This window comes from Salvelinus alpinus, chromosome 4 (genome assembly GCF_045679555.1).
Source record: "Salvelinus alpinus chromosome 4, SLU_Salpinus.1, whole genome shotgun sequence".
Lineage (NCBI taxonomy): Eukaryota > Metazoa > Chordata > Actinopteri > Salmoniformes > Salmonidae > Salvelinus > Salvelinus alpinus.
This window is the reverse complement of record NC_092089.1, coordinates 31,831,743-31,844,042: the sequence shown is the minus strand read 5'-3', so window position 1 is coordinate 31,844,042 and position 12,300 is coordinate 31,831,743. Positions and strand designations below refer to the sequence as shown.

The window sequence follows — 12,300 nt, the reverse complement described above, 5'->3', positions numbered from 1 at the left end:
GGTCCGGGTCAGCAGTATCGATATGGTCTGGGTCAGCATTAATGGTATGGTCCTGGTCAGCAGTAATGGTATAGTCCTGGTCAGTAGTAATGGTATGGACCGAGTCAGTAGTAATGGTATGGTCCTGGTCAGTAGTAATGGTATGGTCCTGGCCAGTAGTAATGGTATGGTCCTGGTCAGTAGTAATGGTATGGTCCTGGTCAGTAGTAATGGTATGGTCCTGGTCAGCAGTAATGGTATGGTCCTGGCCAGTAGTAATGGTATGGTCCTGGTCAGTAGTATTGGTATTGGTATGGTCCTGGTCAGTAGTAATGGTATGGTCCTGGTCAGCAGTAATGGTATAGTCCTGGTCAGTAGTAATGGTATGGTCCTGGCCAGTAGTAATGGTATGGTCCTGGCCAGTAGTAATGGTATGGTCCTGGCCAGTAGTAATGGTATGGTCCTGGTCAGCAGTAATGGTATGGTCCTGGTCAGCAGTAATGGTATGGTCCTGGCCAGTAGTAATGGTATGGTCCTGGCCAGTAGTAATGGTAAGGTCCTGGTCAGTAGTAATGGTATGGTCCTGGTCAGTAGTAATGGTATGGTCCTGGCCAGTAGTAATGGTATGGTCCTGGCCAGTAGTAATGAATACTTGGTCCTGGTCAGTAGTAATAATGGTATGGTAATGGTAATGGTATGGTCCTTGCCAGTAGTAATGGTATGGTCCTGGCCAGTAGTAATGGTATGGTCCTGGTTAGTAGTAATGGTATGGTCCTGGTCAGCAGTAATAGTTTTGTCCTAGTCAGTAATAATGAACTTTACCCTGATGATGCAGAGTACAGATTCAGTCAGGTCATTTAGGAGATACACCATTTAATGATGTATCGTCAGCGAGGTTCTATTAGCCTAAAGAAAGATTAATGGAACAGAAAATTGTGGGAAGGAGGAGAAAAAAACTGAAGCCTGCCTTACAAACCCAATTAGCCCCTAGAAACATCCCAACTGCACAGGTCACAAACCTAGCACATATATCAGCTACCACAGAGACCAGGACAGAAAGACCTGAATGGATTTCACTGTGAATGATGTCAACGTGATTAAAAAATAAAATGCATTATCTTAATAGAGCGACACTTGGCCCAAAATAAATAAAGTTCATCAAGTATTAAACTTGTATTTAACTTGATTCACTTTGTGCCCTTGTTTCCATTTCTCCATGACTACTGATATGACAGGATTTGATGGATGGTCCTGAAGGAAAGGAGACTAGTGAAGGATGCCAGAAGGATGTCAGGAACACCATGTACAAATCTTGTAATGTACAATGTAGGTACAGTGCATTCAGGAAGTATTCACATCCTTTCACTTTTTCCACATTTTGTTGTGTAACAGCCTGAATTTAAAATCGATTAGATTGTGATTTTGTGTCAGTGGCCTAATAATGTCAAAGTGGAATTGTGTTTTTCCCCAAAAAATGTAAGTAATAAAATATTAAAAGCTGAAATGTCTTGAGTCAATAAGTATTCAACCCCTTTGTTAAGGCAAGCCTAAATAAGTTCAGGAGTTACAAATTTGCTTAACAAGTCACATAATAAGTTGAATGGACTTACTCTATGTGCAATAATAGTGTTTAAAATGATTTTTGAAGGGCTACCTCATCTCTGAGACGAGCAGTGAATTTCAAACACAGATTCAACCACAAAAGACCACGGGAGTTTTCCAATGCCTCGCAAAGGGCTGGGTAAAAAAAAAAGCATACATTGACTATACCTTTGAGCCTGGTGTAGTTATTAATTACAATTTGGATGGTGTATTAATACATCCAGTCACTACAAGGATACATGCATCCTTCCTAACTCATTTTCCTGAGAGGAAGGAAACCGCTCAGGGATTTCCCCATGAGGCCAATGGTGACTTTAAAACAGTTACAGAGTTTAATGTCTGTGATAGGAGAAAACTGAGGATGGCTCAATAACCTTATAGTTACTCAGAGTGGTCTCATAGACTAGACGTAACATAGTAAATGTAAATCCGGGATACTCAAATTAGTATAATATGTTACGTTTGGTATGGTTACATAAGACAGAAGATTACTGAAGGCAAAACCAAAAAGAGGGTGGTTGGTCATGGTGGATGGGTAGGCATACAACGCGAACGTCTAGCAACCCAAACGTTTCGTGTTTGAATCTCATCACCAGCTAGCTAACGTTAGCATTAGCCACCTAGCTAACGTTAGCCACAACAAATAAAAATTAGTAACATATTGTACGTATTGGAAATTCATAACATATTATACAAATTTTAATTCGTAACATATCAAACAAAATGGATGATGGACATCCACAATACACAGTAACATATGATACTAAATGGAGCGTTGCGAATTTACCTACAGAATTACACGAAATGCTCTGAGACCAGGTTGTCTAAATGACAGCATGAAAAAAAGGAAGCCTGTAAAGAATAAAAATATTCCAGAGATGCATCCTGTTTGCAATAAGGCACTAAAGTAACATTTAAAAAAATGTGGCAAAGAAATTAACTCTATTCCGTTCATTTTTATCCTAAAAAACTCCCTAGCCTTTGCCGATGACAAGCATACCCATACCATGTTGCAGCCACCACCACGCTTAAAAATATGAAGAGTGGTACTCTGATGTACTGTGTTTGATTTGCCCCAAACATAACACTTTTTTTATTCAGGACATAAAGTTAAGCACAGGCAAAACCCTAGAGGAAACCCTGGTTCATTCTGCTTTCCAACAGATACTGGGAGACAAATTCACCTTTCAGCAGGACAATAACCTAAAACACAAGGAAAATATACACTGGAGTTGCTTACCAAGACAACATTGAATGTTCCTGAGAAGCCTAGTTACAGTTTTGACTTAAATCGTCTTGAAAATCAATGGAAAGAGTTGAAAATGTCTATCTATTAATGACCAACAACCAACTTGACAGAGCTTAAAGAATTGTAAAAATAATTATGTGCAAATGTTGTAGAATCCAGGTGTGCAAAGCTCTTAGAGACCCAGAAAACTCACTGCTAAAAGTGATTCCAACATGTATTGACTCAGGTGTGTGAATACTTACGTAAATTAGATATTTATGTTTTTCATTTTCAATACATTTGCAAACATTTCTCAAAACATGTTTTCACTTTGTCATTATGGGGTATTGTGTGTAGGAGAAAAGAATCTGTTTAATACATGTTTAATTCAGGCTGTAACACAACAACATGTGGAATAACTCATGGTGTATGAACACTTTCTGAAGGCACTGTACACACACAGGGGGTTGAACTGAAATAAGTTCACATGACTAGCATGTATCATAAGCTTCAATTGCATCAGTGGTGCAATCAGCAACAACAAAACATTGGTCAGAATTCTGTTCTATGCATTTAACAAATTAGTGCACCTTGTTTTGAAGGCATAGGCAGCAGAAATCACAATGTAAAAACCATGTAAAAAGGACAAATTGGAGGCTATTGTTCTCAAATTTGAACACAAAATCCACTTTTCAAAAGTGCAAACGACAGTGTCTTTAATAGTAAGAAAGTTAAATAATCTCACTCAATAATAATTACAGCTCCCACAAGAGAAGAAAAAAAAATTGTAATAAAGAACAATTTTACAATAAAACATTGTAACAGCGCTTTTTACAACATAATTGTTTATACTTTGGTAGTGCAAATTAATTGTTATAGCAGGATGTCAAAGGGTGATCTTTTTAGAATGTCCATTAACATTTCCCATAATTGTGGAAATGACGAAAATCGAAGGAATACTTGATGGAAAATGGTTTATGAGATCAGTAATAATTTTCGGACCCTGTAAAGAAATGGAAATAAAATACATTCAAGTGTAATTAATAAATAAATATAACCAATGTTCTCATTGGAAAGTACCGTTCAGGTACTTTTCATTCAAAAGTAATTTTCAATCCCTTTCAGTGTCAAGAGTTGTCCAAGTCGAACACAGTGAAGCTACACCATCTTTGCTCTCCTCCTCCTCCTCCTCCTCCTCCTCCTCCTCCTCCTTCTCCTTCTCCTTCTCCTTCTCCTTCTCCTTCTCCTTCTCCTCCTCCTCCTTCTCCTCCTCCTCTTCTCCTTTCATTTATTCAAGAGGATCAGCCTCAGGAAATTACCTCAGAATCTGGTTCAGAGTCAGAGTTGTCCAAGTTGGACACAGTGGAACTATACCACTCTTCTGTGCCCTCATCTTCATCCCCTCCTTCTCTTCCTCCTCCCCCTGCTCCTCTCTCGGACAGCATCGCCATAGCTGCCTGGTGGTAAGGGTGTTTGCGTCTGGTGTGTCGACGCAGGGTGTTGCGCTCGGCGAAGCGTGTGTGGCACAGCGGGCACTGGTAGGGCTTCTCTCCTGTGTGTACCCTCTGATGGCGCTGCAGCTCGCCCGCCTCCCTGAAACGCTTGGAGCAGATGGGGCACACAAAGTTCCTCTCGCCCGTGTGAATGTGCTTGTGTCTCTGTTCAGGGTCAAAGGACGAAGGTCACGTTTGTTAGATAATAATATACATTCATGTTCATATATTATGATATGTTTATACCTACTTATTACATAGCAGTCATTACAAGATGAAATCTGACACAAGGACCTAGTTCCACTTCAAACACAATCAAAACAGATAACCTGCCTAAATGACTACCAACCCGTAGCACTCACGTCTGTAGCTATGAAGTGCCTTGAAAGGCTGGTCATGGCTCACATCAACACCATTATCCCAGAAACACTAGACCCACTCCAATTTGCATACCACCATAACAGATCCACAGATGATGCAATCTCTATTGCACTCCACACTGCCCTTTCCCACCTGGACAAAAAGAACACCTATGTGAGAATGCTATTCATTGACTACAGCTCAGCGTTCAACACCATAGTGCCCTCAAAGCTCATCACTAAGCTAAGGACCCTGGGACTAAACACCTCCCTCTGCAACTGGATCCTGGACTTCCTGACGGGCCGCCCCCAGGTGGTAAGAGTAGGTAACAACACAGCCGCCACGCTGATCATCAACACAGGGGCCCCTCAGGGCTGCGTGCTCACTCCCCTCCTGTACTCCCTGTTCACTCATGACTGCATGGCCAGGCACGACTCCAACACCATCATTAAGTTTGCCGATGACACAACAGTGGTAGGCCTGATCACCAACAACGACGAGACAGCCTATAGGGAGGAGGTCAGAGACCTGGCCATGTGGTGCCAGGACAACAACCTCTCCCTCAACGTGATAAAGTCAAAGGAGATGATTGTGGACTACAGGAAAAGGAGGACCGAACACGCCCCCATTCTCATCGACGGGCTGTATAGGAGCAGGTTGAGAGCATCAAGTTCCTTGGTCTCCACATCACCAACAAACTATCATGGTACAAAGACCATGACAGTTGTGAAGAGGGCACGACAATGCCTATTCCCCCTCAGGAGACTGAAAAGATTTGTCAGGGGTCCTCAGATCCTCAAAAGGTTCTACAGCTGCACCATCGAGAGCATCCTAACTGGTTGCATCACTGCCTGGTATGGCAACTGCTCGTCCTCCGACCGCAGGGCACTACAGAGGGTAGTGCGTACGGCCCAGTACATCACTGTGGCCAAGCTTCCTGCCATCCAGGACCTCTATACCGGGCAGTATCAGAGGAAGGCCCTAAAATTTGTCAAAGACTCCAGCCACCCTAGTCATAGACTGTTCTCTCTGCTACCAAATGGCAAGTGGTACTGTAGGTCCAAGAGGCTTTTAAACAGCTTCTACCTCCAAGCCATAAGACTCCTGAACATCTAATCAAATGGCTACCCAGACTATTTGCATTTCCCCCCCTCTTTTACACTGCTGCTACTCTCTGCTATTATCTATGCATAGTCACTTTAATAACTCTACCTACATGTACATATTACCTCAATTACCTCTGTACCGGTACCCCCTTATTTTACTGCTGCTCTTTAATTATTTGTTACTTTTATTTCTTGTTTTATTTCTTGTTAATTTTTTTATTGTATTTTTTAACTGGTTAGGTAGGGCCTTGTAAGTAAGCATTTCACTGTAAGGTCTACACCTGTTGTATTCGGTGCATGTGACAAATTAAATTTGATTTGAAAACAATATGTCATCATGAGCCCACCAAATCACCACACCACAAGTCAAACATTTATGAACAACTGAGCTCACCTGCAAATGGCTGGAGCGTTTGAAGGCCTTGCCACACTGCAGGCAGACATGGGGTTTGTTCTGAGAGTGGGTGATGGAGTGACGCTCCAGGTCAGACAGGTAGTAGAAGATCCTGGGGCAGAGAGGGCAGTAGAGTACCCTTCGTGGCCCAGAGGAGGGAGAGGAGGCTGGGGACAGGGGGTCCAGAGGGTCCAGGGGGTTCAGGTTCCTGGGTCCGCTGGAGGGGAAGATGGGGGCAAGGGGAGGGGAGGGAGGAGCGGTGGCGGAGGAGAAGTACAGATGGTCGTCCCATGGGAGGGAGGTGTGCTTTGACTCTGGGGCTTTTGATTGGTCGGATGCCTCCAAACTGAAGTCAAAGGACAGAGAAGGGGATTGCGGGTGTGTAAGGGGAGGGGCTTTAGTAGGAGATGACCCATTTGGGACAGACTCCATTTGGGTTTCTTCAGTAGATAGTGACTGATGATCGGTGTTGGGGTCACAACAGTTTGGTTCAGTGTGTTTGTGAGGAGGTGAGCTGAGTAGAACTGCTTTAGAACTGCCATCAGCACTGGGCTGCTTGGAGGGGGGGCAGGAGACCACAGAGGGGGAGGTCAGGGGGGCGGGAGGGTTAACGATGGGACTCTCTCTTGATAGGATGATAGGGGAGTTGTTGGGTGTCGATCTAATAACTGGGTGGGAGGGATTGGCAGGGAGGGATGACACTGATGTGGCGAGCTGACCAGAAGAAAGAGAGAGAGAAAGAGGGGATGAAGAGGAGGCAGTGATTTGGGAGAGCTGACCGGTGGAGGGGTCAAGGAGAGCAATGGGGGTGGAGGTAGAGAAAGACTGACCGGAGGAAGAGGTGGAGGAGAGGAGAAGGAACATAGAGGTGGAGGCACTGGGAGTGTTCTGGGTGAGGGAGAAGGGGAGAGAGAAGGCCAGGAGGCCTGGATTGGCATCAGTCTTGGTTAGGGGAATGGAGGAGAGCTGGGTGGAGGAGGGGAAGAGGAGGATGGGGGTGTTGGAGGAGGGGTTAGTCAGGATCTGGATAGGCTGAGGGGGTTGGAGGTGTACAGCAGAACCAGATGGTTGGGAAACAGCAGCACTAGCCTCACTAACAGATTTCACACCTGAATCTAGAACCTTAGGGGGTTCCGCATTCTGTGAGAGTTCTGGGTTCTTTGAGTGTTCTGTATTTTTTAGAAGTTCTGACTTCTGTGAGGGTTTCATAGACGTAACAGGAGCGGGACATGTGTTTTCCTTGTGTGTGTGTGGAGTTTTTACTAAACTTTGGCTGAGGTAAGTGACCCCTGCTGTGGTTATATGAGACGACCTGTCATCCTCTACCTCCAATGAGCTGGACTGCACCTTTGGCTGGCTTGAGGGGGGGTTGTCTGGCCTGGAAGAGTCCATTTGGGGCACTTTGTGCCCCTCGGGGGTGAGTGTGTATGGAATGCCCTGGTCATCTATCAGGAGAAGACCTTCACTTTCAGAGTCTATGGAAGAGAGGGAGGTGAAAACGGAGGTAGAGAAGAACAAGGGAGACAAGAGAGGTCCCCCCAAAATGTCAGCTCCATCCATTCTCAATATAGAATCCTCTTCATCATCATCACCATCATCTTCCTCTACTATGTCCCTATCTCCATCCCCCTCTACCTCATCTACCTCCATAAGCAGTGAGCTCTCATGCCAAAGGCTCCTCTCCTTAATCTCTCTCTTTTTAGGGAAGCTCAGATCCAATACTTCTCCCTCCTCTTCCTTTCTTCTCCCCCAAACTCCTTTCCCTGCCTCCTCTCTCTCACCTCTATCCTCTCCTGGTCTCTCTTTTGCACCATGACATCGACTAGGGGGTAGGAAAAGAGGGATCACTCTCTCATCCTCTCTATCTTTCCTTTCTTTCTCTCCCCTTATACCTCCATCCCTCTCTGCCTTGGCTGTGTTGGAGATGAGAGGCATGTCAGGGACAATGGGACTACCATTCCTGTCTTGTGTAACATCCCTCTCTCCATCTCTCCTCTCATCCCTCTCTTCTGTCTCCATCCTGTAGAGCGGCTCCTCAGTGTGTTCTATCTCTTCAACACACACATCCTCCATCTGACCCGTACCAGTCACAGTAGTGGAGGTCAGGGCATTTCAACTGGTCCCAGACCAAACAGCTCTGGCTTCTAACCTACTCCCTTTAGAATCAGAGGGAGGCACGTCTTTGGTAGAGCTGAGAGCTGCAGAGTCTGTGATTGGCCTGTTGCACAATCCAGGAACGTCTGATTTGACTCTGATTGGTTGATCGCACACACCAGGAGACTGTGATTGGTTGGTTGAGCCTGCAGGGTTCAACTGCTTCCTGTAATGCTGGCTGTGTCCCGCTCACATCTGGCGCTCTCCCAGCCCCTCCTCGTTTTGCCTAAAAAGGTTTTGATTGGAAACCTATACTGGAGTACACCTGTTTAAGGGAGCATTATTGGAGGTTACCTGGTGGGCAGGATAAGATCAAGGAGTCCACTGGCTCCTCATGGATCTCTGGCACAGTCCCCGATCTCTTCAAGGATTGGCCGACACTCCTGTCATCTGAGCCACCATTGGTCAGAACCCCTGTCTGTTGAGAATCCATTTTGGAATGGATGCCTGAATCTGTAAAATGGGGATTCAATATTTTATAATCTTAACAAGAGATTAATTATTACAATCAAATAATAAGAGAACTTGTCAATCAAATGACTATAGGCTTCATTGATAAGGAAGATGTCCTGAGGTGGCCAGGTGTCTTTATGCTATTTCACAGGATATCAGAGCAGCAAAATTAGGAAGTTGATTAAATTAGTATCATGTTGTTAGAATATCTTACTTGTTCTTTCATTGTGCATAATGAAATATGCCTAGACTAAAACTATTCACATAGACTAAATAGGCTATTATGAATTTCTTAAACTCCTATTCTTGTTTTACTACAAAAACAGGGCCTTCAGGAAGTATTCACACCCTTTGACCTGTTCTGCATTTTGTTGTGTGACAGCCTGAATTGAAAATGGGTTAAATTGAGATATTTTTGTCACCGGCCTACCACACAATACCCCATAATGTCCAAGTGGAATTATGTATTTTGAAAGTTTTACAAATTCCTTAAAAATGAAAAGCTGAAATGTCTTTAGTCAATAAGTATAATAAGTATTCAATCTCTTTGTTATGGCAAGCCTAAATAAGTCCAGGAGTAAAACATTCCTTATTAACAGGTCACATAATAAATTGCATGGACTCACTCTCTGTGCAATAATAGTTTTTAACATGAATGACTACCTCATCTCTGTACCCCAATTATCTCTAAGGTCCCTCAGTCGAGCAGTAAATTTCAAACACAGATTCAACCACAAATACCAGGGAAGTTTTCTAATGCCTCGCAAAGAAGGGCATCTATTAGTAAATGGGTACAAAAAAATCCCTTTGAGCATGGTGAAGTTATTAATTACACTTTGGATGGTGTATCAATACACCCAGTCACTACAAAGATACAGGTGTCCTTCCTAACTCAGTTGCCGGAGATTTCACCATGAGGCCAATGGTGACTTTAAAACAGTTACAGGGTTGAATGGCTGTGATAGGGGAAAACTGAGGATGGATCAACAACATTGTAGCTACTCAACAATACTAACCTAATTGACAGAGTGAAAGAAGGAAGAATGTACAGAATACAAATATTCCAAAACATGAATCCTGTTTGCAACAAGGCACTAAGGTAATACTGCAAAAAATGTGCAATTCACTTTTTGTCTTGGATACAAAGTGTTATGATTGGGGCAAATCCAATACAACACACATTACTGAGTACCACTCTCCATATTTTCAAGCATAGTAGTGGCTGCATCATATTATGGTTATGCTTGTAATCGTTAAGGACTGTGGAGTTTTTCCAGGATAAAAAAGCTACGGAATTGAACTAAGCACAGGCAAAATACTAGAGGAAAACCTGGTTCAGTCTGCTTTCCACCAGACACTGGGATTTGAATTCACCCTTCAGCAGGACAATAACCTAAGACACAAGGCCAAATCTACACTGGAGTTGCTTACCAAGAAGACAGTGAATATTCCTGAGTGTCCGAGTTACAGTTTTGACTTAAATATACTTGAAAATCTATGGCAAGCTCTGAAAATGGTTCTTCGGCAATGATCAACAACCAATTTGACAGAGTTTAAAGAATTTTGAAAAGAATAATGGACAAATGTTGCACAATCCAGGTGTGGAAAGCTCTTAGAGACTTACCCAGAAAGTCTCACAGCTGTAATCGCTGCCAAAGGTGATTTTAACATGTATTGACTCAGGGGGTTGAATACTTTTTAATCAAGATATTTTTGTGTTTTATTTTTCATAATTTTGTTTAAAAAAATATTTTAAAACATATTTGAATATTTCTTACACTTTTACATTACAGAGTATTTGGTGTAGATTGTTGGGGGGGGGAAACTGACAATTAAAACCATTTTAATCGCACTTTGTAACAACAAAATGTGTAAAAAGTCCAGGGGTGTGAATACTTTCTGAAGGCACTGTAGGTTAAATCATCCCCATCACCTTCATAACATCCCCACCACTACCTTCCACCTCGTCATTATCATCATTACATTGTCACCATCATCATCAATGATCGTCACCATCAACAACATTATCATCATTCAAACCGGTTCCAATTCCTGCTATTATCTCAATAACTTGAGGCGAGATTTGTTTTAACGGCTACAGCGTGTGGTCTCATGCTCTACAATCAGTGATTACCTGATATGCTTAATTGCTATGATTGTCAATCTTAAAAATGTAACGCAACATGCGTAAATTACGCACATGTTACATTACATTTGCTGTTATTATGGACTTCACTGGTTTTATATCATTTGCTTACCGAGCTCTAAACAAAGTCGTCAATATACCACATAGCATGAACGCGACAGTCTGCAGTGGAGGGTTCAAGAGAGCATGATGTTAGCGAAATCATACTATCCGGGGTAAAGCCCATTTTTCTTTCGATTTCAGAATGTCATTTGTCTGCCATAGTCTAATACAAAATAAGACATTCGTTAAATATCTGGCAACGGGTTTGGGTCGACATTATATTTGTTTTTCCTCCATTTGAACCCTTATCCATCCTTGTACTGTATTTATGTTGGAATAAAAAGTGTCGCTGTTCATGGGAGACGCCATTGCGCGCAGTCCGAGGTCCGAATAGCCAAACCCTGTTTAATATCTGTAGATGTACTGCGCATCAATGGACACGACACTCGAACCTGGGACAATGTTTGCTAACTGCATTTAATGTAATTTATTCGGCTCACTTATTTTTAATTACGCCGCGGTATTTGTCTAAATTATGTTGATATTTTTGCCGTAATAACTGCCCTTGCTGTCTATGGACCCACAACCAGCCATTTTACAAGTCGAGGGTTCGAGCCCTGTAGGGAGCGCAGCCCGACAGCTGGCAGAAAGAGCGATGTAGGAAACTTTACCGGCATATTGTAATTTATTTCACTAACTTAATTGTCTGGACATACACTTGTCAATATAACAGGTGTGCGATGCGTCCGGTATACTGTCCATACATTTAAAACTGGATAATAAACTACATACTCCACCCATAAGTCACTCGCTGCATAGACACTGGCTTACCCGAGCTGTGGATACTTCCGGAGGACCAAATATGAATGAGAGGCGGACTAGTTAGGAGTGGAGATTCGCGCGCAGCCTGCTGCGCGAGCATAGAGAGGTAGGAGCTCATGGTGTCGCAGCATTCGGCGTCGGTTAACGCTATCTGGGATCCTTGGGCCGTCCTAACTTTAACCCCAAACCATACCATAACCTTAACCCTTAACCAAATGTAAACTTTTTGGGGGGGTAGAGACATCCCAAGGATACCGGATAGCAAGGACAATTCTGTGTCCGACTAGACTCAACCCATGTTGAGTAAACAGTGGGCAGCTACTGTGTATGGTATGAGATCAGATCACCATTTAATCCAAGTACATATAACCTTAGAAAATACAAAAGATGGATATGTGTGCGTGCGTGCGTGTGTGTGTGTGCATGCTCGTGTGGGAGCGAGAGAGAGATATCAGGGTGTCCTAATTGTTGTGAGAATCAAGTGTTCATCTCTATTTCATTTCAATTACATGAAATATCAC

General features: G+C 43.1%; 1 protein-coding gene across 2 annotated transcripts; it reads right to left on the bottom strand.

Moving 5' to 3' along the window:
- Positions 1-2,359: 2,359 nt before the first annotated feature.
- On the bottom strand, positions 2,360-12,214 carry LOC139573303 (uncharacterized). Of its 2 annotated transcripts, XM_071396601.1 has the most exons (3): positions 8,611-12,214; positions 6,163-7,637; positions 2,360-4,467 (listed from the first exon to the last, which is right to left on the bottom strand). In XM_071396601.1, exons 1-3 carry the CDS (start codon positions 8,747-8,749, stop codon positions 4,117-4,119), a joined length of 1,965 nt encoding a protein of 654 aa, XP_071252702.1. In that variant the 5' UTR covers positions 8,750-12,214; the 3' UTR covers positions 2,360-4,116. The 2 variants fall into 2 exon arrangements, with proteins under 2 accessions (XP_071252702.1, XP_071252701.1); XM_071396600.1 differs by having other exon boundaries at positions 6,163-8,748.
- Positions 12,215-12,300: the final 86 nt, after the last annotated feature.